General features: G+C 38.4%; 2 protein-coding genes and 2 pseudogenes across 5 annotated transcripts; 2 read left to right on the top strand and 2 right to left on the bottom strand.

Annotated features, from left to right (window-relative positions):
• Positions 1–1243: 1243 nt before the first annotated feature.
• Positions 1244–6241, bottom strand: YSL3 (YELLOW STRIPE like 3). Of its 3 annotated transcripts, none has more exons than XM_086237837.1 (8): positions 5600–6241; positions 4999–5398; positions 4690–4862; positions 4441–4538; positions 4210–4344; positions 3934–4105; positions 3701–3815; positions 1244–3436 (listed from the first exon to the last, which is right to left on the bottom strand). In XM_086237837.1, the coding sequence occupies exons 2-8, from the start codon at positions 5366–5368 to the stop codon at positions 2508–2510; spliced, it is 1992 nt and encodes a 663-aa protein (XP_086093963.1). In that variant the 5' UTR covers positions 5369–5398; positions 5600–6241; the 3' UTR covers positions 1244–2507. The 3 variants fall into 3 exon arrangements, with proteins under 3 accessions (XP_086093963.1, XP_086093961.1, XP_086093960.1); XM_086237835.1 differs by having other exon boundaries at positions 3934–4123; positions 4999–5429; XM_086237834.1 differs by having other exon boundaries at positions 1245–3436; positions 3934–4123; positions 5600–6239.
• Positions 6242–10585: 4344 nt separating this feature from the next.
• On the bottom strand, positions 10586–12186 carry LOC147289187 (loganic acid O-methyltransferase-like; annotated as a pseudogene). Its single transcript, XR_015121313.1, has 3 exons — positions 11382–12186; positions 11203–11255; positions 10586–10926 (listed from the first exon to the last, which is right to left on the bottom strand). The product of XR_015121313.1 is annotated as a loganic acid O-methyltransferase-like (transcript).
• A 5939-nt stretch (positions 12187–18125) lies between these two features.
• Positions 18126–21430, top strand: LOC147289188 (uncharacterized). Its single transcript, XM_086237146.1, has 5 exons — positions 18126–18461; positions 19058–19358; positions 20048–20206; positions 20376–20671; positions 20837–21430. The coding sequence occupies exons 1-5, from the start codon at positions 18264–18266 to the stop codon at positions 21068–21070; spliced, it is 1188 nt and encodes a 395-aa protein (XP_086093272.1). The 5' UTR covers positions 18126–18263; the 3' UTR covers positions 21071–21430.
• Positions 21431–23615: 2185 nt separating this feature from the next.
• On the top strand, positions 23616–25371 carry LOC147289189 (AAA-ATPase At2g46620 pseudogene; annotated as a pseudogene).
• Positions 25372–25567: the final 196 nt, after the last annotated feature.

Below are 25567 nucleotides of genomic sequence, written 5' to 3' on the forward strand. Positions count from 1 at the left end.
TACACTATACTTCTCGGGCTCAATCTTTTCCCTCTTAACTTCATATCCAAGTTCTTCACCAATTTTCATAAGGTCCAATAAAGACAAAAGGTCTGCTGAAAGATAGTCTAGGAAACACACCTTCCCCCCCTTATAAACCCCATCAGTAATGTCACCCCCATAGTGAATTTCTATTGTAAGTCCATCAGGATCACCTACAAACAATAACTAGCTGTTTAAGTAACACATTCTTCACCATAAACAATAAACATATTAGGAAATAAAATGAAGTACAAATTTCGTAAACTAAATTGGTATCCGAAAAGTAAATTAAGTACCAAATTAATGACCATATGGCAATTTAAGACAAACAAAAAATTCCTGGCAAAAAAAAAAAAGACAAACAAAAATGGAAATCAAAAGTTTAACTGTCAATGTTAAACCCTATACCCTATTTCGTACCAGCCTTCAATGTTCAACTACCAATGCCCAAAATTCATTACTTTTGAGTACAACATACCCATGTTTAAAAAATCAAAATATATTCCCATACTTTTGAGTATTAGCAGACAATATATATTCTCATCTGGTGGTGGCAGACCATCAAGAACAACCAAGAAGCAAACAAACATTGAGGACCACATAATAGTAAAAAACCCTAAACATGGCAGGCCATGGAGAATACAACTCAGACAAAAGCCATCATTTTCAGACAAAAGATTCTCAGCAAACAAACAAAAGAAACAGAAGCAAAATGCCAAGAAAAAACAAAACAATATTCTCAACAAACAAACAGAAGCAAAATGTCGAAAACACACTTACCGTATATGGGATTATCTCCATCCCATCGAAAATCAAGAACCATCCTTGCAAAATTGCAAAAAACCGAATTAACCCACTGATTAGTCTCCTCTGACTACCTTGGATCCAATTAATTTCAAGCTTGGATCGACTCCTCTGTTTTTTTTTTCACTTTTTCGAATATACTGTATATGTGAGAGTATGTGACAATGTTGTTACCTTTTGGAGTCTTCGACCTTTCAATATCCCCCGTGAAATTACTCGTTTGCCCTCAACAAACGAACACGTGTGCGGCATATGATGAAAATAGACTGGCGTTAACACAAAATTGACGGAATGGACTATGTTGGGCCAAGTTAATTAATAACTGGGTTGTATTGAGACAAAAAATAAATCGTGGATCAACTTAGAAAAAGGGTTAAAATTAGTGGACCAATGGTGCATTTTACTCTTACAATGTTTAACCCTTAAGGGGTAAATATGTCTCAGTGCTGTGAGTGGCAAACGTTTCCAGTTTCCACTTGCCAACCAAATGTTTAACCCTCAAGGGGTAATGTAACTTTTTTTCTTTTCGGGTCAATCAAGGCAAATTCAATTCAACAACTAACCTTCCTGGCAAATCAGTGGGCTGATATACAATGGAATGGCAATGTGGGAATAGGATAAATAAAAACAGGGTTGAGATATCAGATCTCTGCTTCCTTGCTGCCTACTAATGCACGTTGAAGTTGAACCAAAGCGTGAACCTCATAAGTCATTCCAAGCACCACGTTTTGTGGTGCTAGCAAGTGGCAAACCAAGCAAACAAGAGGGCTCATAAGTCATAATATTTCATGGGTTTGTTTCATAAATGGATATCTGCACTGCTCTGAATTCTGAAATACCTACCTGTCAATTTATCAAAATCAATCAGATACATTTATCTGTATTCATCTTTCACAAGCAGAACATTGATCCTAACTCCTAACAAGCCGCTTCATTGAATATGCATGGTCAGGTGATCAGTCGGGTCATTTACTTCGATACCCCAACTTCTAGGCGTTGAACTCTATGAGAGCTATAGGACATTAGGACCGCCTGTCTGAAGTGAGCTTCTTAAACCATGCACCTTGGATCTCATCAATGACCTGAATATCTGGAATTCAAATCTTATCTTTTTAATTGGAACTTAGAACATTATTGTGTGTGAGGTGTATGAGTTTTTTACTTTTTTTGGGCCACTGGTGAGGGGTGTATGAGTTAATACAAAAGAAACCAGACAAATTGAAGTTAGCTATCAAACGGTGGGGGCACAAAGAAGAAATGATGGATTTATTTTATCATTTAGCAAAAACGCCAACAGTGAACCATCTGCGAGCTCACCAGCAAGACAATCTAACCAAATCCACATTACCACCAATACCAAAAGTCACGAAGCAACATTATGCTAAAACTGCTATGTTCATTCTGGTGTTGAAATCATACAATTCATTCTACTAAATTTGACACAACTTGATTGTATTATAATTCATTAGACTCGATCCTTTCTTGCCACTTGAGCTCATATAGGATACAAAATCCTAGCATCTAGTCATCCATTGTGCTGCATTATTTTGTATTAGTTGAACATATATTTCAGGGAACTTCTATATTATCCCTAATTCCGTCTGAAACTGCATCTCAGATTATACCTACTGTAACTCTAGTAGTAACTAACTACATCAGTCTCTCCTTCAACAAAGAAATTTTTACTTGGTTGCCAAGAAGTTCATGCAGATAGGAGGGTGAATCTTGGCCAACGCAAGAATTGATGAAGGAAGAATCCACAATCCGTCTCCACAAATCAAACCAGAAGCAACTGCGGGAACCATTAGACTTGCCTTATTATGTTTAAGTTTGTTCCACACGAACACAATCAAACTCCCCACACACATATCAATTGCAAAGTAAGCCCCAACTAGGAAAGGAACAGCCATAGCCATTGGAAGTGGAACCCATTTACCGATTTTCTCAGGAGCAAGATCTCTCAGCAAATTGGCTGCTATGGCAAAGGCAAAAAAACCATAACAAAGCTGTAAGCAATGCTGGGGCAGGGCAGAGAAACCTTCAACACCTAGAATTGCCATGTTTCTGTAAATGATGGCATAAGGGGCTTTGTATTCACCGTCTGGGTTCCCAACCTCAAAAGCTTTGTAGAAGAGGAAGAATGTCAGAGGAGCTACCACACAGCCTATAGCTGTCCCAATAGCCTGACTTACAAGCATTGATCGAGGAGATGTGAGAGTGAGATGGCCAGTCTTTAAATCGTGCATCAGATCAGAAGAGATAGAAACTATGGATTTGATCAGACCACAACCCACAAGTCCTGCAACAACACCATCATTTTTCCCAGCCACAGCAGCAAGCACAAAAAGAGCCACTTTCCCGTAGTTATAGGCCATGTTCATATCAGTTAGACCCGCACCATAAGCATTGCAGAAGCTTAGAGAGGGTGCAAGAATATAGGCGACAACTACGTAATACCATTTCAGCTGAGGGAACATGAGCGGGATAATAATGATGGAGATGACGGAGAACAAAGTGTACCCTATGCATGCTACCCAAATAGGAATGTTGTCTCTTATAAAGACCTCATTTCGTCGAAGATCATCTATAGCCTGATTCTGTTTATTTGGAACTGCATGAGTGAGATAATTATGTTAGTGAAGTTACTCAATTTAAATGCTTGTTGATAATCATTCTCTAGCTTAAGGGATCTCTGATTGACCAGACACCTATTGCAGCATACCAAATTATGGTACACAAATGGATAGCTGCCTACCCCAGACAAAAGTGTCGTAAGTGTACTGCTCTAGTGCCCCACTTTAAGGTGCAGCCCCTTTTTACACCATAGGAATAGGGAAGCTGTAAGAGGTGTCTAAATGAAAAATCACCAGTTTACCTGTTTTGAGGTTCTTGTTGTGCATTTTGGTGTGGATGCTTGAGCCAGTAAAGTATAGTATCTTGACAAAATTGTATAGCCCGTCTCCTAGTATCAGGGAAATGGAAATAAAAACCTGCAGCAACATGAAGATGCATATGATTCAATTGCCTATATACTGGAATTCAAAAATTCCTATGACAAAATCAGTAAGAAATTTGGTTAAGAAATGGACTTGAATGTCTAGTTCACACCTTGTAACCATTTAGACTCTTCATACTACTTTCTGATAAAGTTTCAGGGAACCACTCTCCTTTAAGACCCCTAATTAATGGCCACATTATTCCCCAAGAGACCACAGCACCAAGAAGCAAAGATAAGTTCACAAGATGGGAACAGATCATTCCTGCTCCGACGTATGTCATACTGAAATCAAAGTAAAATCTACAAAATTCAATTAATTTAATCAGTTATGAGAGAAGGACCAATCATGGTAAACAGAAGGTAAAGGCAAGGCACACAGCACGCACGAATTTTTCCAAGCTTTCAATCCAAACGTTGGAAACTGAACGAATCCACAATGATCTCCTCCGGAAAAAAACCACTGGAAGCAACCCCAAAAGAAACTAAGTGAAAAGAATTTCATGAACCCATGAACCTGCTTCCTGCAATAAGAACCTCAACAGTTTGAGATCCTTCAAACTAAAATTATATTTTATTTTAAACTGAATATCTAACAATTCATAAAAACGGATGATTACTTAGCCATCTTGTCTCCTTTTGGAGTATGGAACCCGTTTATAAGAACAGCAGTAGCAGTTCCACTTGGGTAAGTCAATTTGTAGTCTATTATCATGATCTGCAAAACAACCCAAAATGCATGAACAAACAATATTCTGAACTTCAGAAAGGACCAACAACTTTGTAATTTTCAAAACCACAAGCAACAATCACTAAAACAAGCCTTTGCAATTATCTTGCTGAAAAATGAATAGGAGGAAAGAATATACCTTTCTGAGAGGAACCAAAGCCAGCAGCCCAACAAAGCTACTAACAAAGAGGAAACCAGTCATCCAACCAATCTGAGGTTCCTTGGTGCTCCCAGGAGTGTTACCCTCAGTATCAACCCCTGCTTGCTCATATGTCTTCCTGTTCAAACCCAACAGGTAAGACCCAAAACCTCCTGCAAGGTCACATGTTTTCAGTGAAACACCAATAGTTGTAATATGAAACAGACCCATATCAACATCTACCTAGAAAATAAGTAAAAAACAAAAAGAAAAACTTGGTACTTAATATTGACAAGAAAGTTTTCTGACCTCCAACAGCAATGCTATAACATGCAACTGCACAAGTCTGAATTATTGTATTCTCCTGCCGTGTGAAGGGAGCTGATACAATTCCAGCCTTTGACAGAAGCTTAGTCCATGTACGGACAAACACAAAGGCGAGAAGAGCGGCCGAGACATTGAGATTGGGAACCAACCCAGTGGTGAGGTTCAACTTCATCACTATAATACTGTAAATGATCCCAATGACTATGCTTGCTACGAGACCCCGAATTGTGATCTGTCTTGTCCATGGAACGATTCTGTTCATGTTCTCTGGCTCACCTCCATTGTCTTCCATTACATCCTCTCTCTCAAACGTCTCAATCTCTGTGGATTCATCCTTGTTTGTGTTCCCCATTTGATTGGTCAAGACCCCTTAGTCCCTTACCTAATCAAATTCAGTCAAATGAGAAAAAGCGCTGCAAATTTATAGACTCTGATTAAACACAAAAGACAAACAGATGGCCATTAATGATATTTTAGATGTTTTCTCAAGTCCAGTTCAGTCGAAGACCTTAAACAATTAATTTGAAAACTGAAATGAAAGAAACACAGCACACAAACTCATCAATCCCATCAATGATCTTACCTCAACTTTCTTCTTCTTCGAAGATACAAAGCAGGAAATTCACAAATTCGAAATGGGAAATTTGCTCCCTTACGCTTTTCTCAATCTACAATAAAAGCCTCGAACTTGCATTGATAATCTTTTAACAACTGGAAGTGTGTTCGCTATCCTCTGCGTTGACTTTAGCTAGGAACCCCCCAAAAGACCAAGAAAAAACAAGAACACCCGCAGATGACAGACCCCAATAGATTCCTTGTATTTAATACAATTAATACGACCGCAGAAAGATGAGAAAGCCCACAAATTTAAATTCACACTACATATGCTGCCTCAGTTTTTGCTCACTGCCACATGCCAAAAATCTCAGGCAAAAAGCCTGATATTTATATTAGGATAGGAGCAAAAGGCAAAAGCTTTAAGCAGCGAGCTAAGAAAGGAAAATGGAGAACTCTCTCTGCATGTACTACAAAGAAGTACAAAACAGGTTTTGTAGTACATGATTCATGAATCATCTTTAAAACGTATGACAGGAAATACATTATAATGCACGCTATGATGGACACCTAAGACTATTAGAGCAAATCCTTTAATTTGACTCATAGACTCATATCTGTCTCTCTCTAGGACTTGGAGAAATCAGAAATGGGAGGTGGGTAACGAACTAACGATGGGTGACAGTGTTGGAACTACCACAAAGTCTTTCCCTCGATTGAAAGTGTTTTCCTTTAGGCGTGTGGCTTAAACATGCAGCACTGGGTAAGGGAAATAGGAGCTTTAGGTGTAACCGCAAAAAAATAAATAATAATAAATAGCAATATTGGACTTTAATAATAAGGTCAACAAACGTTACAAACCCAACTGGCATACGAGTATAAGACAAAGGATGAATTTGATGCTTAAAATGCAATTCGTAGGTGGATTAATGGTTGGAGTTGGCTGTGAGGTGGGTCCCAAAAAAATGAAGAATTTCTCGATTTGTTCGAGTTGTAATGGTATGACCATGGAACGCTGACCTACACAAATCCAGGTCTAATTGGAGAACAAACATTGAGGTCATGTGGTGTGAGAGTGTGTGACTAGTCAAGCGTAGGACTGTAGGTGGGTAGGCTTAGAAGGGAATATCTGCATTCAACTTGTATGTGTCCTCGGCATCCTGTTTTTTCTTCTTTTCTTTTTATTTTTTTTTTAAAGGAAAATTAAGTCTGGATACATTTGGTGTATTGACGCTTGAAATAGTAAATCCAAATTATCCAACAAGTGAAACTATTTGTCCGGGAAAGAAAGGAAACTAGAAACTACTTCCATTTGTGAATTCCTTGTCTGAAAAATGAGTTTCTATCCAGCTTGAAAAAAAATGAGGTTTGTCATTAGGTTGTAAGTTTCTTACTAAAACGTAGCTCTCAGATTCTAATAGCATTTATATCTATATATAAACAAATATTATAAGTAGAGGGTAAAATGGTAAAATCAACAACTAATTAAAACATTAAAAAATTAAAACGAAAATATGTTCCTAAAAAAGAGAAAACATTAACTATATATTAAAAAAAAATCACGTACTAATAGTTATTAATTATTTATATCTTTGCAGTTATTAGGTAATTCAGTTAAAAAAATCATAAAATTATTTACAATGCATCTAAATTTGATTCTCCTCCTCCAATTCTAAAAAGAAAAAACTATATATATATATATATTTATCTAAATCATTCAATTTTTTAGAATAATTCAATTTACATGTAAAAAGCTAATTAGCGCACGCGGGCCAAGGACTAACCATATTAAAGAAAACAAAAAAACACAGTACATAATCTACAAGCAGAACAACATTTGAAAATATAAGGTTTGATAATTTTGACCAAATTTCATTGTAAGGAAAAAATTTTGGGATTTTCTCTTTTGATAGTTGGCAAATAATTAATATGGTAAGTATGTCATTAAAATTTTGGACTTATATTATAATTTAAAAACCAACCAGGTTAGGTTCTAAAAAAATATCTTTTGGAGGCCCTTAGAAGTTAGATCTAAAGGCCCTTTAATAAAAATCTATGTAATAAACAAATCAATATGATAAGATGTACCACCCATTAACTTTTGAATGGTATACTTTTTGCAATGCTAGATATGTTTTAAATTCAAAATCAATTTATAGAATTATAGGTTGGTCCAATTTTTTTTTTTTTTCTTAGACTAATACTTTAATGTTTTTTAATGTTTTTTAATTTTTTGGATCTTAGCCTAAAAGATTAAATTTAAGTATAAATTTAAATTTTTATATGATTTAAATTTGAATGATACTTATTCAATCTCAACTCAAATAAAAGAATATATGTACCAATTTTTTTTCTTGTTTTTGGGATGTGTGTTCGCCGCATAAATTAGTGTCACACATCAATATATCATCGATTGATCGACAAGGCCACAACAACAAGGGTGGGGGTGTTGGTTGGTGTATCCTCTTGGATCATTTTCGTTTTCCGAATTTATGAGAGTGAGACAGCTAATTACTGCATACCTTTTTTTGGATGCTTGAAATTCAATACGAAAAGAAACCTCTATGGGTTTGGGCCTGTCATGAGACCACTGATAGACTGATAGTGATAGAAGAATATGAATTCAGAAGATAAATATGAAGAGGTTGGCATCTCAAAAATCTTCTTTCACAAATAATAATGCTTGCAGAAAATAATACTTGATATTTTGGGATTGGAAAATGAGAGGCACCATGCAAATGATGCAATCATATCGTCAACATGGTAATTGGACAAGTGCGTGCGTATTTTAAAGTTCTTATAAAAAGTTGCTTATAAATAAATTAAACCAATCTCGGTAAAGACTCAACAACATGTAAATCCTAATTGCAGCATCAGGTTATACGATGGATCACATGTGGCGCAAAGCGCAAGGGTGACGAGGCATACTGTACCCTTTTCTTGTTCTTTTTCGTTTCTTTATTTACTATTTTTTTTTTTTGTCTTTATTTACTAATTTGATACTTTCATAATCACTGATTCACTAATTGTAATTTTATATATTAATTCCAGATATGGAGCCTTCAACAAGAGCGACTCTTGGTGGTCCTTGAAAAGTTGATCTCCTGTTATCCCACAGTTCCTACTAGCTTTCTTTGACTGAATCCAAAACTAAAATTATATTTGTACCACACAAGATTGAAGAATATTAATATATATTTATTAATAGTTTACTCCAGCAAAAAATGTATAATAGTTGGGGATCAATGATTATTATGATTCCACTCATATTATAATTATATTGTAGCGTTTTGGATAACAGCCATTCAAATTACAACGTGAGCCAAATCATTTTTTTAATGTTTTTGTGAAATTCCTTGTTCTTTCGTATGCTTTGAATACTACATGGAAACTTGGGATCTTTCCCTTTTTTGATAGAAACACTATTCATTCACAAACATGCATAGATTTACCACATTCTTATATTATATTTTTATACTATTTTACGTGTTATTACTTTATTGGATAAAATTTTTTTTTTATTTTTTTTTTGTGTCAATGCAGTGAGTTAAATTTCGGCGAAATTTTCATTTTTTAAAGGTATGGAAATTTTAACACAAACCCAAGGATATTTCGTCAAAATTTCGCGAAAATTAACGAAATTTTCTGAAATTTTCAGCGTTGACCCACTGTATCGAGTTGAGTTTTTGGGTCTGGGGTTTCTTTGGATTTTTCTGGATCGCAGGGATGAAGAGGAGGATGAGGGCAGAATTTCAAAGGTGATTTCATGGGCACCCATGGCCGAACAGAGAAGAACCAAAAGAGAGCAGAAAGGGAAAAGAGTGCAGATCGAGTTGAATTCGTGAGGGAGAGGTGAGTTGCAGGGAGTCTGAGAGAGAGTGGGAAAGTGAGAAATGAAATAGAGATGAGAGATAAGAAATGAAAGGGAGTCTTCGGTGCATGAATGATTAATGAAAGAGATGAGTGGCCAAAAAACAAAGAAAGAGAGATGAGAGATAAGAATAGTCACCCGTGAGTGATTAAGAGAGAATGAAGAGTTTGAATAAAAAAAATAATTTTAACTTTTTTTATTTTTAAAAGTTTAAAAGTGAATTTACAAAAATGTTCAAAACATTTTATTTATTTATTTTTTTGAAATAAAATTTTATAAAGATTCGGGGTTTCACAAAAAACCATTTCCAAATCCCGTTGAGGCGTTGACACATTGGTGATTTATTCTTGTATGGAATTATGGAATATGGATAAAGAGTATGGACAAATTATACAAATTATAGAGTATAAACAAATTATACATGGGCACAACAAGAGGCACACTCATTTTTATTTAATAGTATTTTTCTCCAGCACACATTATATTTATCTTATATCACATGAAACCTACTATATAATTTGGTTTCTTTAATGTTTTTTAACAATTTAGTAAATAATATGTTAAATAAATATATGGTAAAGTTTCATTCAAAATTTCCGTATTTTGATAGTAATTTACGTCATTTCTGTCTAATTTTTGTCGAAATTTAAAATTTCTCAAAATTTTCATCACTTGGGAGGGAGGGATGTAAAGAGTGTGTTGAAACCATTCAGGGATCTAATTCAAGTCCCCAGATTCCATACTCTTCAAATGTGTAGGTCTTGCACTGCCACTGCCTAGAATGTATTAGGCCCAACAAAGCATATATACCAGTTCAACTATAGCTTTTGATTTACTAATCCATGTGCTGTGGATGTGATAAGTGAATAACAATATCACAAATTCATTTACTTATCCAATCCAATTACATGTAATTATTTTTTGAGTCAAAGATTTCGATGCATGATTTAAATACAAGCATAGTCTCTCAGCCTAGGAGTATATATCTCTCCTGCTTGTTATTGTTGCTTACAAATTTATATTACAACAATTAAATTCACATATCACTTAGTCCTATAATAATAAAAAAAAAAAAACAGACATAATGATGAATCTAGGGAAATTCAACTATAGCTTCATGAATAAGAAAACAACATGTTCAAATCAATTTGCCTTGCGTTTAAGCACAACAAGAATGTAATTGCCTTCCCTGAGTTGAAGATGGCGTGTTGCTCTTCAACTTTCTTGTGATACAAGTCGAACAGCTCATCTAATATTTCTTCTCCAAATTGCTGCTTGATGAGTCCCTCCATGGAAGCTCTAATGTGAGATGCAATCAGTTGGGTACTGTTAGATACAGTGCCATGTGCCAAGACCTGAGGTAAGTTTTCCATTATCTCTATGCTAAAACATCCATTTCGTTCTACAGAAACTTCAAGTTCATGGGGAGACATGTAATACATAGGTATGTTAAATGAATCTACTTTCTCCTCACTGAATACTCCCTGCATAAAGAAAAACACATTGCAGCCATAAGAAGGTGGTGCTGCTGGTGCTGCTAGTGAGTTATTTTTTTACTTATTATGATATTTACAATACTACTTATGTTCAACGAAAGAAATTTCTTCTTTCATTTCTGAGTTATAGCAGATCAGATTATTGACATGACAATTGACAACACATAATATGACCATGGTGGACTAGCCATAAATCTTTAGTACTATAGTCCACTATATGGCACTAGCGCAATATCAATCTTAGAGCAGTTGATCATTGCTTACCTTCTTGGTCATGTCCTCAGCATATTGAGCTTCATAAGCCCTTACTACTTCATCTGTGGAATTTAAGTAATGGATCCGTCCTTTATTTCAAGCAGGACAGTCTTTTGGAACTCTAGAAAGCCAGTGATTGGCATAAGAAGAGTGAACAAAGTGAATGGAAGCTTTAGGAAATATGCGACCATAGAAAGAACCAGGCGCACCCGCTGCATAGTATGGCCTGTTCTGAGGGAGGGATTTGAAGAGCATGTTAAAATCATTTGTGGTATGATCATTAAAGAAAACTTGAATTTCAGGAATTTGAGCCAAACCGAAAGTCAATTGGGCTATCAATTCTTTAACCTTTAACTTTTATACAACTTAGAAATTTGGAGCACGAGAAGAGAAGGCCAATTAACCTGTTCTAAAATCAATAACCCGATTCTGCAAAAGTCAAAGGCCTATTTTCCCATGCATATCATAGATAGAAAACTAATTTCCTCAGAAAATAAGAGAAAAAAATAAAAGAAGGTTAAACAAAGCAACCCAAATCATGAACATCAACAAACCCATGATAAAAAATAAGAAGGAATCGCTAGTACTTTGCATCAATGACAACCAAATACTTGCCTAATGTTGAAAACAGAAAGGGGAAAAAAAAAATAATAGGAAGATTGATGAAATAAACTTGGGGCAATTGACATTATAACTATATCCAAGTATTTACCCATGAAACACAATTTCCAATAAATACTTGATGAAATAAGAAACCATACGCTTTAACAATCCCCAACCCAGGTTCACAATGCAGAAATGAAGTTCAAAGAAAAATTACTCTTAACTCAATCCTAGTTAAACCCTATTATAATATATCAAAGACTAAAATAAGACAATAGAAGAAATACCACAGAATCCGTGATGAAGCTTCGAATTGGAGAGAAGCAGAGAGAACCCGCGCAGAAATGGAGAGTGAGAGGGTTTTTATAAAAGAAACAAAAAGGAAAAAGAAAATATGCAGGGAAGAAAGGAATGTTTACAGATTTTCTACTTGTTTCTTTTGGTTTATTAATAGGAGATTGAAGGAGGGTTGGATCATATGGGCTTGTTGGCGAAAAACTTGGATGGAAACTGAATTCAATGTGAGAATTGAGATGGGACAAAATAAAGGTGCAACTTGAAATAAGATAAATACAATCAATGTTACAGATCAGAAACAAATTAAAATGGGTTCAGCGGTATGGCACCTCTTCACTATCCAGCAGGTCCGCGGTTCGATTGCCCAGCATGCAGATGAGATTTTGCTAAATTAAAATGGCCAAAGATGACACGTGGCAGCCACCGTTGGAAGCCCGCGGACCCACAATTCCCACGTGGCAGCCCACTGTTGGAAGCCGCCCGCGGGCCCCTTGGCCAAGTGTCAACAACCGTCGGAAGCCCGCGGGCCCCCTTGCGCCACGTGGCAGCCCACCGTTCAAAGCCCGCGGGCCCCTTGCGCCACGTGTCAGCCACCGTTGGAAGCCCGCGGGCCCCCTTAGGCCACGTGTCAATCACCGTTGGAAGCCCGCGGGCCCCCTTAGGCCACGTGGCAACCCACTGTTGGAGGCCCGCGGGCCCACTTAGGCCACGTGTCACCCCACCGTTGAAAGCCCGCGGGCCCACTTCGGCCACGTGACAGTCCACTGTTGGGAAACCCGCGAGCCCACGTGTCAGCCCACCGTTGGAAGCCCGCGGGCCCCCTTGCGCCACGTGGCAACCCACCGTTCGAAGCCCGCGGGCCCACTTGGGCCACGTGTCGATCGTCGTTCGAAGCCCGCGGGCCCCCTTGCGCCCCACTTCGGCCACGTGTCAGCCCACCTTGGAAGCCCGCGGGCCCCTTGCGCCACGTGTCAACCACAGTTGAAAGCCTGCGGGCCCACTTCGGCCACGTGTCAGCCCACCGTTGGAAACCCGCGGGCCACTTGGGCCACGTGTCGCCCCACCGTTCGAAGCCCGCGGGCCCCCTTGCGCCCCACTTCGGCCACGTGGCAGCCCACCGTTGAAAGCCCGCGGGCCCCCCTTGCGCCACGTGTCAGCCCACCTTGGAAGCCCGCGGCCCCCCTTGCGCCACGTGTCACCCCATCGTTGGAAGCCCGCGGCCCCCCCCCCTTGCGCCACGTGTCAGCCCACCGTTGGAAACCCGCGAGCCCTTTGCGCCACGTGTCACCGCACCGTTGGAAGCCCGCGGGCCCACTTCAGCCACGTGTCAGCCCACCGTTGGAAACCCGCGGGCCACTTGGGCCAACTGTGGCTGCCACGTGTCATCTTTGGTCATTTTAATTTAGCAAAATCTCATCTGCATGCTGGGCAATCGAACCGCGGACCTGCTGGGTAGTGAGGAGGTGCCATACCGCTGAACCAATTTTAATTTGCTTCTAATCTGTAACATTGATTGTATTTATCTTATTTCAAGTTGTACCTTTATTTTGCCCCATCTCAATTCTCACATTGAATTCAGTTTCCATCCAAGTTTTTCGCCAACAAGCCCATATGATCCAACCCTCCTTCAATCTCCTATTAATAAACCAAAAGAAACAAGTAGAAAATCTGTAAACATTCCTTTCTTCCCTGCATATTTTCTTTTTCCTTTTTGTTTCTTTTATAAAAACCCTCTCACTCTCCATTTCTGCGCGGGTTCTCTCTGCTTCTCTCCAATTCGAAGCTTCATCACGGATTCTGAGGTATTTCTTCATCACGGTTCTCTCTGCGCGGGTTCTCAATTTCACATTCCGAGCAAGGTTCATGGTGTCTGTGTTGGCTGTGTTGGCTGTCTTTAGTCTTTACATCCTTGCATAATTTGTTATCCTCCCGGCTTTCTCCCCCAAATAGTAGATTCTCATAGTTCTTGTCATTAGTCTGGTTACATCCTTGCATAATTTGTGATCCTCCTGCAGCACCTTTTAATCTCTCTTCCTCCCCTGATATGAAGTTACTCATAATTCTTGGTTTTTTTACACCGTGAAAGGAAATGGGGAGCTCACATACCCAGAAATACAGCCTGCCACTTTTTAGAGTTACGGTGATGAGGGAGAGGCAGAGGGGAAGGGGAGACCCAGAAATGCCGCCTGCCAGGCAAATAATTTTGTGCGTCTGTGTTATACTTGGTTTATTTTGATACCCTTGTGCAAATCTGTTCCTGCAGGTGGGTAACTTAATATGCCTTGAGAATTTCTCTGATTTTCCACAACTTGGAAGATTTACTCTTCGCACTGAAGGTCACTAAATTATCCTTACCTTGTTGATCCATCTAGGATGTTTTTTGGTATGTTGTGGTGACATATGTTTCTATTTTGGTCTCAGGGTATGACCTTTTGAATGTTATTTTGACATGTTATGCTCGTCTTTTTGTATTCTTGTTCATAAATTTCGTATATGCTTAAATTTTATTTTACTTGCAGAAGTAAGGTTACCCTGGTCTGCCTTGTTATTTCATGTACTTGAATGGGTGTAGATGTGAAAAGATTGTCAAGTTCATGAACGCCTATGGCAAGAAAGGTAGAAGGTAGAGTGGCATTAGTGGGGGTGGGTTGAAAGTAATTTTAAAGACTGCGCGCAGCATTAGAAAATGCTTCTAATCTGATTAAAGTTAAAACTGCTTCACTGACTAGGTAGTGTACAAGAGCTGGACTTGAAGTGGTGAATAATTAATGGTGGTCTTTGATGTTTTGCATATAAGAGGAACGTGTCTTACTACAATACAATGCATGCATTTAGAATAGGCTTCAGAATGAACTAAACAAAGGCAATCATCTTTTTTTCTTTTTTTTTTTCAAATTTGAAGTCAGCAAAATCCTCATCTCCAGCCGATACAACCAGCAGAAACTCGAGCAGCTTTTCCATGTAAAAACAAATTCATAATTCATGTTGCAGAAATGCTTTGGGGGATGGTGGTGTCAGCCGAAGTGGATGTGTTATTTTGCGAAGAGAAGCCTGCATGATGCACAGCACAGCATTTTAGCATTTGTATTAATCGAGAAATTAAAAAGATTGTTACTTGGGTTATTGTACAAAAAATTTCAGTTGCAAATAATGTCAATTAATATGGACCCAAGGATTATGATGCTGCCACCCACCATATAATTTGTCCTCTGGCAAACCACCAAGACACAATGGTTGGATTTGGAGTAATGGAATCCAACTTCTTCCTTCCCAACTTCATTTTATTTTTTAATTTTATTTTCAATGAACTTGCATTCCTCTTTCTAATCCTTCCATTAGGCCTATATCCCCAGGCCCAATTTATGACGTGGCAGCATATAGTTCCTTGTTTATATCCCCCCTTGGTTTCCTCCTGGACCTGGGCTCTGTCTGCTTTGCCCTTTTGGGCTTCTATGAAGTAAGCTTTCAACTAAAAATAAAGGCTTAATTGTGTTTTTACCACCCAAAGTTTAGGGTGATTCTCACTTTACCACCCAAAACTTTATTTGTCCCACAAACAAAATATTAGCAAAAAAAATCAAGTTTTCTTAAAATTAATTATAAAAACGTTGCAACTTTCTTATAATTAATAGCAGCGTTTTTATAATAAGGTTGCTATTATTTGCTTAAAACAAACAAATAATATTTTCCGATAACAAAACAAATAACAGTTTTATTCTTGTAGCATTTTGGTCGCAATATGACAATATTTTACTTTTTTGTGTTAAAAGATAGTTTTTCTTTTTAGGGGCGAATTCATTAGATTTTTTACACAAATTTTCAATAGGTGTACTCACTCCATCTACGATTTCAACGATTCGAGTTGTTTATTTTTTAGGTCTCTATTAAAGAATTATCCTTACACTTTTTTTTGTAGGTAAATAGTTTTCAATTTACTTCATTTTTTGTAAAAAATATCTTTTAATGAAGCTCTAAAAAATAAACGATTCGGATCGTTCAAATCTTATATAAAATAAAGAGAAACTTCAAATTTAGGTTATTTAATTTCATAATTTACTAAATAAAGCCATATGACTTTTAAAATTCTAACTAAAGTCCAATAATATTGTAACTATTCCATATTACATAATATTGGTTCATTAGTTTCAATTTTTTCACACATACCAGATGCCTAGCCATTGGCGGTCATTTTCGAGTGTTTGGCGGTGCATTTTACTTCTTCTCAAGCCTTGATTTGTCGGTTTTATATTGGGTTTTAACTTTTAGATATCTCATAGTTAAAACCTAACATGCAGTCTTCACAAATCTCATTATATACCCTAAGAAGGTATGAGATGAACCCGTACCCTACACCTTAAAAAAAAAAAAACATATTTTTTTGACAAGACAATGATCAAAAGACTTTATTTGAAAAAAAAAGTCATAAATTTGTTTTTTATTAAAAAATATTAGAAAAACTAAATTTTAATTTTTCATAAAATAAAACATATTCAAAATTTGTGTAAAAAGTAAGATGCCATCCTTTACGCAAATTACACCCAAAAATATTGGTATAACGAGGATAGTAATAAAATAAAGGGTTAATTACATATATATACCTCAACTATACATCACTTATCAGTTGGGTACTTCTGGTTTAAAAACTTTCATTATGGTACATCAACTTATGTTTTTTGTCAATTGAATACCTCCGTTAGTCTGACCGTTATCTGCTAATGTGGTGCTGATGTGACACATTGACTTAGCATTTAAAAATAGATAGGTGGACAAAAATTAATTAAAAAACCTAATTAGAGTTTAAAAAATGATACAAAATATAAAAAATAAACACAAAATTAAAAAATGAAAAAAAAAAAAAAATGGTTGAGAGCCCAGCAACTTCGCACCCTCAACCCTCCTCTCTTCGCCTCCATCCCCCTCTTTGGCCAGCAACTCGCAGCCCACACCCTCCTCCCTCCCCCTCCTTAAGTCCACCACCCAACCCACTCACCTCCCTCCCAATCTCCGGCTACCAGGTACCTCCTCCTTCGCGTCAGCAACCCCTCCTCCTAGCCTCGCAGCCGCATCTCTCTTTGTTGGGATCGACACTGCCAGACCCAAAGGGCCGGCGACATCACCGACCTCCAATCTGGAGCCCCTCACCCCTCACCCCCAACACCCCCCCGTCGCCCCCTCTCTACTGGGATCGACACTGCCAGACCCAAGGGGCCGGCGACATCACCGACCTCCAATCTGGAGCCCCGAGCCCCTCACCCCCAACACCCCCCTCTCCCAGCAACACCACTGGGTTCTCACCCCTTCGGCACGGCGAGTCCCTTGGCACCTTCAATTTGGTCATCTGAGCTGCGACGACGGCGATTTGAAGGGAAAGGCCGTTGGGCTCCACCGTTGACTTTCTGTTCCCGGCAGCGATGCAAGGTCGAACCACCTCCAATTGAATCCTCTCGTTGTTTTGGGCATGTTGGTGCCTTTGGATCGATCATCAGACCACCGTAGCTCGTGAATCGAAGCTGATAAGCCAATGACGTTTTGTTCTCTTTGTGAATTTTGTGTTGTTTTGTGGTAGTTGTGCTGGTCTAGGGGCGGGCTGGGTTGGGCAGGATAGGGGTGGGCTGGGGTGGGGGGGTGCGATGGAGCTGGCTGGGGCTGGGTGGCAGAGGGAGGGGCGGGGATTGGTAGGGGAGGAAGGGGGAGGGAGGTGAAGTCGGGCAAGCGGGGCTGGTTTTTTTTTTTTTTGTCTTTTTTTTTCTATTTAATATAATTTTAATGGGTTTTTTTATTTTTTTATTAATTTTTGTACATGTGGTTATTTTTAAATGACAAGTCAATATTTAATGGTAGGGTTCACGTATGCCACGTCAGCGCCAACTCAACATATAACGGTTAGACTAACAGAGGTATTCAATTGACAAAAAATATAAGTTGATGTACCATAATAAAAGTTTTTAAATCAGAAGTAGCTAACTGATAAGTAATGTATAGATGATATATATATATATATATGTAATTAACCTAAAATAAAAGAGGCACCCCTTACTCAAGCACGCTCTGTTCCTTGGGAGTTCTTTCTTTCTCTCTGTCAAATTTTCCAAACCCTAGTTTTCTACTAATTGCAGGGGACAGTGAAATAGTTCCGTTTAGTTTGCTATACAAGTAATTGTATATCCAAAATGGGGGGTTCATCGGAGAAGAAGTTCTTGCAAGAACTGATCCTGTACGCGGTGAGCGCCGCTTTGAGTAGCTTGGTTTTGTTCGCGGGACTCCGACATCTCGACCCGAACCGTGAAGCATCTAAGAAGGCTATGGAGCACAAGAAGGAAATAGCTAAGCGCCTTGGTCGTCCTCTTATTCAGACTAATCCCTATGAGGTATGAACACGCACCTTTCCTGGCATGTGGGTTTTTCGTAACTTGCCGTTTGGTGGCGTATTTTTGTTGGGTTTCTACTTTCTGCGTGTTTATTCGAAACAATTTCGTATGATAATAATATGGGTTGGTGTTATATGTGGATTTGAGGTCGTATTGTGAATGATTGAATTTCAATGCAGGCTTACCCACTTGAAATGAAATGCAGGCTTTTTATTGTGTTCTTCTGGGCATTTCTGGTGTTGTCGATTTTTTTTGTTTTTTTTGTTTTTCAATATTTGAGTTCAATTTTTGGTTTTGTTTTGTTATAGGATTTTGTAGTTCTTTTTTGTTTTTTTTCTGTAGATTAGAATTTTTTTCCTTAGTTGAATTTGGCCTTGTTTATTTTATTCTTTCAGCTAGCAACCAGAATACAACCTTTGGGTTAAGCTGGTTAACCATGTACGCTACGCTACGCTACTGGATAGGATAATTAATTTGATTTCATGGCTTATCCATTTGAAATATTCATCTATTGGGTTGATGGCATTCTTTCCATTTCCCCCGTAATTGCCTTATACTATTAAATATACTAATCCTAATATAGTAATCATTATCAGGATGTAATAGCCTGCGATGTTATAAACCCTGACCAAATTGAAGTGGAATTTGACTCTATTGGAGGACTTGATGCTATAAAGCAAGCCTTATTTGAACTGGTGATTCTTCCACTAAGGAGGCCTGAGCTGTTTTCCCATGGGAAGCTCCTTGGTCCACAAAAAGGGGTCTTGTTGTATGGACCACCTGGTACTGGAAAGACTATGCTTGCCAAAGCTATTGCAAAAGAATCTGGAGCAGTTTTCATCAATGTGAGGATATCAAATCTGATGAGCAAATGGTTTGGTGATGCACAAAAACTCGGTGAGTGTTGATCATGTTCAAACTTACCCTTTTGGATTAGAGGATTTTTCTTGATACCCTTTCTCTCTGATGCAGTATAGCGTTTTAAATAGTTACTTCTGGTGAATCTTATTAGCTTCATGTATTGAGAAATTGTCTTGACCCTAGCAGTAGAAGCAAAATGGGATAGGCTCTTTACTATTTGGTATGAGTTTATCAAGTGCTGCCATTAAAATTTGTTTAGGTTAAAAGTCCATGTGACAAGATGTATTATATGTAGCATCATTTAATTTTTCTATGGAGTTGGATCATCAAATGATTCCAATGTTCTTAAGTGTAGTATTTTCATTAAACTTCAAGATTTTGGTAACCCCATAGTATGCTAGTGAAATAAACACATATAGAGAGAGAGAGAGAGAGAGAGAGAGATGAATATAAACTTTGTATTAAAATAGGAAACTAACTATTTTGATATTCATGTCCTTAGGACTTGATTAAAAAAAATTCCTGACCTAACTAGTTGATTGAGAAGGGTAGCCTCTTATGTTGAAGCAATCCTTTCTCAAACCCTTTTCCTTTTAAGTGTAAAGTCATGCTTATAAGTTGCTTTTACCTCAAGAGATCAGCTTATGCTTGTGTACAAGGATTCTGAAGTTTTCTAAGTCTCCTTTTATCTACTATGCTTCACATGTTTAACTATGCTTCTGCAGTTGCTGCTGTGTTTAGCTTGGCTTATAAACTCCAGCCTGCTATCATATTTATTGATGAGGTTGATAGTTTCTTGGGTCAGCGTCGAACTACAGATCATGAAGCATTAACAAACATGAAAACTGAGTTCATGGCTTTATGGGATGGGTTTACTACAGACCGTAAGTTTTTTTCTTTTAAAAAAACTCTAAATAGAAATTAATATATATTTTTTTTAATTGTGAGTTTTCATTATTATAATTTCTGAGTGAGATTAATATTTTGAATGTTTTAGACCAAGATACCTTGGGTAAGGCATTTGGTTTCATAATTTTTGTGTTGTTCATCTAGAGAATGCTCGAGTTATGGTTCTTGCCGCTACTAATCGTCCATCAGAGCTTGATGAAGCAATACTTCGGCGTCTTCCTCAGGCCTTTGAGATTGGGATGCCCGATCAAAGGGAGAGGGCCGAGATACTAAAGGTGATTTTGAAGGGTGAGAGAGTCGAAGGCAATATTGATTATGACCATCTAGCTGACTTGTCTGAGGGTTACTCAGGTTCAGATCTACTTGAACTTTGCAAGAAAGCAGCATATTTCCCTATCAGAGACCTACTAGATAAAGAAAAGAGTGGAAACAAGTCTTCTGTGAGTATACCTGGCATTGTCATGTTCTATGACAAGTCTTCTTGTTTAATTATCTAAGAACTCTTGCAAAAATAGAAATAATTTATCTTGGCATTATAAACTTTAGAAAATGGGCATGTAGGGTTTTGAATGTTACTGAGAGAATTGGTCTATGCTTTCTTTCAGGCACCAAGGCCGTTAACACAGTTGGATTTAGAGAATGTTCTTGCAACGTCCAAACATACAAAGGTTGCTGCAAATGACTACACTGGATTGCGCTCCCAATCACAATCACCATCAGCAGGGTGGTCGAGGAACAGGGAGCCTGGTAATTTGCCAGTACAAGCTGCAATTAATGAGCTCTCTAGGCTTGTGGTTTCCCAAATCTTGAATATTCAAACCGATGCCCAGGACCCTTAAAATCCCAACCTCCGTCCCAGCCACAATTTCCCTGAGGTGACATGTTCCATTCAACACTGTCAGAATTGTGACCGTATCACCTCTTCAATCATATTCTGGTAGGTTTATTACACACCTTCTAAGTACTCACAAGGGTTCCATATTTTTGAATGCCTAAAATCATATTTTGGTTTAGCAAGTGACACAATGATTGGATATCGGAGAGCTGTTTGTATTGTTAAACTTTTGACGTGTGGAAATTAACCATTGGCTATTGCAGACCTTTCTGATTTTGTAACGTTGTTTATAGTTATTTCTGTGACCTTAACAATGTCTCCAAGTCTTGATCGGTTCTTGTTGCGTATGCAAATTGGTTTGGCTTATATTTTACATAAGAGCAGAAAAAAAGTTTTGCTGCAGCTGCTATTGATTTTTACCCAAGCCAGAATTAGGCCTGTAAAATCCTGACCTCCACCCTAACTGCAGCTTCCCTAAAGTTTATATGCTTAAGACTCAGAACCATGACAGCAGTAACTTAGTTATATAAACTCAGTTTTTGGCATAAGATCATATTAGGTGTTATCTATGATCTTGAAACGTACCTTAAAGCCATTATTTGTTGCCGTTGTTTTGATCTCGGTTTTCTTTTTCACATTGTGAGTAATGAGTAGTCTGGGAGACTCTGTATATTTCACATGGTGAGCAAGTTGGTTTGGCTACCAATGATTAGGACCATATAGGAGATAGCTGGCAATGTAATTGCAGCTTGGTTTTTCGAAGGAGTCAAAGCCACGCAATAAAGTGAGGCCTATCATTACCACTAAAGTTGCAAGTCTTTCACTGAGTCGACCCACATGCTTTTACTATAAAATCAGGACCACATTTTCACTATAAAAGCTGCAGCAGGCTTGTTTAAAGGTGGGTTATTGTGGAAGATCGAAAAAGGAGAAAGCAAAGCCAAAATGGTAGAGAGAGATTATATATCGAACGAGATTCATAAACACATATTGCAATTCGCAAGTAAGTTAAGAAACAATGACACCGATACTACTGTCAAATAAGTAATGATACATAACACTAAAATTGACCAATGATAATTATGATATTGTTGCTCGAAATTTGAAACCTGTGTTGATGACCATTAAAGTTTCTATATTCACCATACATAACATGAAGTGGGCATCATATGCAGAGCAAGGTGTGGTACGTATTGATGTGCCATCAAAGTCTCTGATTCTCCAGTCATGTCATATATGATATATGTTACCAAACTGTTGTACTCGTTCAATTTTGTGGCTACAAATTTCAGCAAAGTGAGGGATGTCCAAATCATATAATATGGTGCACTCTTCAGTCTGATCAATTTTTTGACACTAGTTTAAATAGTACCCTACTGTCCACAAACAATCATGACTCATGACACTAATCGCTTTGGCGCTCCTAATATTCGTGCTAATGTTCCAATCAAGGATGTCATATCATATTAATATATGATGAGCTAAAGGATTAATTATTGCATAGCTCAAGGCACAAGCTAATGATCATTAATACACCCCTTGGATTAGTTAATTATTCCCACTCACCGACTCACGTACGGTTCATCTTTGACAACTAAATTATAATTAATATGCATGTTGAATAAGAATACCCTGTTGAAGATTAACCAGGTCTTAATTGGTGAGCAAAACCATTGACTGGTCCTGCTCACTGCTCACAGATCTATGTCATATGTGACTGTGAGTGTGATGCCAACACAGGGGAGGCCTTCAAACTTGAAAGGTCAGTTTACCAGGTCAAAATCAGCATGCATGGCATGCAGCTTCGAGTAGTAAGTAGGAGCAGTACACCTTTGAATGTAGAGTTTTTAATGAAGCAACTTCAATCTCTCTCTCTCTCTCTTTTTCCCTTTTCATGTATCATGTGCAAACACAAGTGAGCTCTACAACCTAAAGTTACAACTGTTAATAAGCAGATTCCGCCTTTAAATTTATCAAAGGCTGTACCACGTCTCACTGCGTGGCTTTAATTTCCAGTCTTAAATTTAGTTTTTTTCTTCTTGAAAAAAAAAAAAAAAAAACCTTTAAAATGTTAAAAATAAGGAGAAAATTCAAGAGAATCTTTTTTCAGTTTCTTGGCAATATTCGTCTCCTAACAGAGAAATAGGTGGATTCGGTGCAGGTAGAAACTTACGCTTTACTCCAACAAATCCATCTTAACTGGAAAATCAAAGCAATAATTCAAATTCATTGATTATAGACCTCCTAACTAAGAGGCTATTAGGCTAATAACCACTGTGCAAACAAGGAAAGATAATACAAACAAACAACCTAATAGTCTAATACTAATTATTATGGCACGAGCATTTATGATTAAAAAATGGAGAATGAATTCCTAGCAATCCAGCACCTTTTTTTTGTCAAAAATCAAGGGCCAAAGGTTGGTCATTAGAATTGAATAAAATGGGCACATGTGATCAATAGTCGTATTCATTATTCAATAATCTACTAGTCAGCCTAGTCCTAATAATAATGGTCCATACACTCCATAGTCCTTGGTCATCAATTCACAGCCAACCCAACCCAAAGAAGCTACATTTCTCCTCTATTTCTCTCTACCCCCTGACACTGCATTTCATTGACCCATTCCCATTCATTTGCAGGCTTGAGTCGTCTCTTTTAAATTGATCCCCCGAATCCAAACATTTTCAATCTTCGCAATTACCACTTCCTTCTCTTTCATTCATCATGGTTGGCTTCATGGCGGTTTTTTACTTCCTGCTAATCTCCATTGCTCTGCTTTGGGTTCTTAGATTGTTGTCCAAAACATCTGTAATTCACATGCTTTTGAAATCTTGGCAATCCTTGATGGACCTCTTTCACGTCTACCAATTCTACAAAGTCCCGCAATTCAACGAGCACTTCCAAGAGAACCAACTGTACAGCAAGATCTCCGTCTACCTCAACTCCCTTCCTTGCATCGAAGACTCCGACTTCACCAACCTCTTCTCCGGTTCCAAATCCAACGACATCTTCTTCCAGCACGACGCCGACCACTCCGTCCACGACACTTTCCTCAGCGCCAAGCTCTCCTGGACCATTCAAAAGTCCCAGCTCCACGACGGACCAATCAGCTCCTCCTACGTCTTGAAAATCAATAAGTCCGACAAACGCAGAGTCTTCCGCCAGTACTTCCAGCACATCCTCTCCGTCTCCGACGAGGTCGAGCAGCGAATGAAAGAGATCAAGCTCTACATCAATCTTGCAAACCAAAACCAACGCTGGAGATCGGTTCCTTTCACTCACCCAGCGACCCTTGACACCGTTGTCATGGACGCCGACTTGAAAACCAAGGTCCGCTCCGATCTCGAGCTTTTCTTGAAGTCCAAACAGTATTATCACAGACTCGGCCGTGTTTGGAAACGCAGTTATTTACTCTACGGTCCGTCTGGTACTGGCAAAACCAGCTTCATCGCCGCCATGGCTAGGTTCTTGTGCTACGACGTCTACGACATCGATATGTCCAAGGTGTCCGACGATTCTGATCTGAAAATGCTTTTGCTACAGACCACGGCCAAGTCGTTAATCGTGGTGGAGGATCTTGACCGGTTCTTAGTGGAGAAATCGACGGCTGTGAGCTTGTCGGGGTTGTTGAACTTCATGGACGGAATTGTGTCCAGCTGCAGTGAAGAGCGAGTGCTGGTGTTTACGATGAACGCGAAGGAGAAGGTGGATCCGATGGTTTTGAGGCCGGGTCGGGTCGATGTCCATATCCATTTCCCGCTTTGTGATTTTTCGGCTTTCAAGAGCTTGGCCAGTACGCATTTGGGGGTCAAAGAACACAAGCTGTTTCCGCAGGTGGAGGAGATTTTCCAAAGCGGAGGGAGTTTGAGTCCGGCTGAGATCGGCGAGATTATGATTTCGAATCGGACCTCGCCCAGTCGGGCTTTGAAGTCGGTAATTTCGGCCCTGCAAACCAATGTGGATAGTAAGACACCGAGTAAAGTCGGTCAAACATTAACCAACAGTTCGTCGGGTCGGTCTGTGGACGAGTCGGGTGAACCCGAAACCTTGTTGTGTAGGGAGAGTATTCACACAGTCAGAGAGTTTAGGAAATTGTATGGTTTGTTCAGATTGGGAAGTAAAAGAAAGGAAGATCCGTTACCACCGTTGGATTCTACTTCTGTGGAAAAGGAAGGTTCACGCCATGAGAGGTGAACGTGTAAATTACATTGTTTTTTTTTTTTTTTTTAATCTACAGTGCCTTGCCTAAATGGCTAAATGCCTTGTAAAATAACCTCATAATGAGAAATTTTTATTTATTTATTTCACTGCCTTTTTTTTGGGCAACATTTATATATTACTTTTTGGTCAAAAAAAAACATTTATATATTACTTTTCTCAGTTCAAACTTCAAAGCCTAATGGGTATTGACTTTTACTTACCAACAAAAATGGGTATTGACTTTTTGACACTTGAGAATCAGGTTGTAAATGTTTTAATTTGACTTGGGCTACCTCGT

The sequence above is a fragment of the Dryas octopetala genome, chromosome 3 (assembly GCF_963921425.1).
Source record: "Dryas octopetala chromosome 3, drDryOcto1.1, whole genome shotgun sequence".
Lineage (NCBI taxonomy): Eukaryota > Viridiplantae > Streptophyta > Magnoliopsida > Rosales > Rosaceae > Dryas > Dryas octopetala.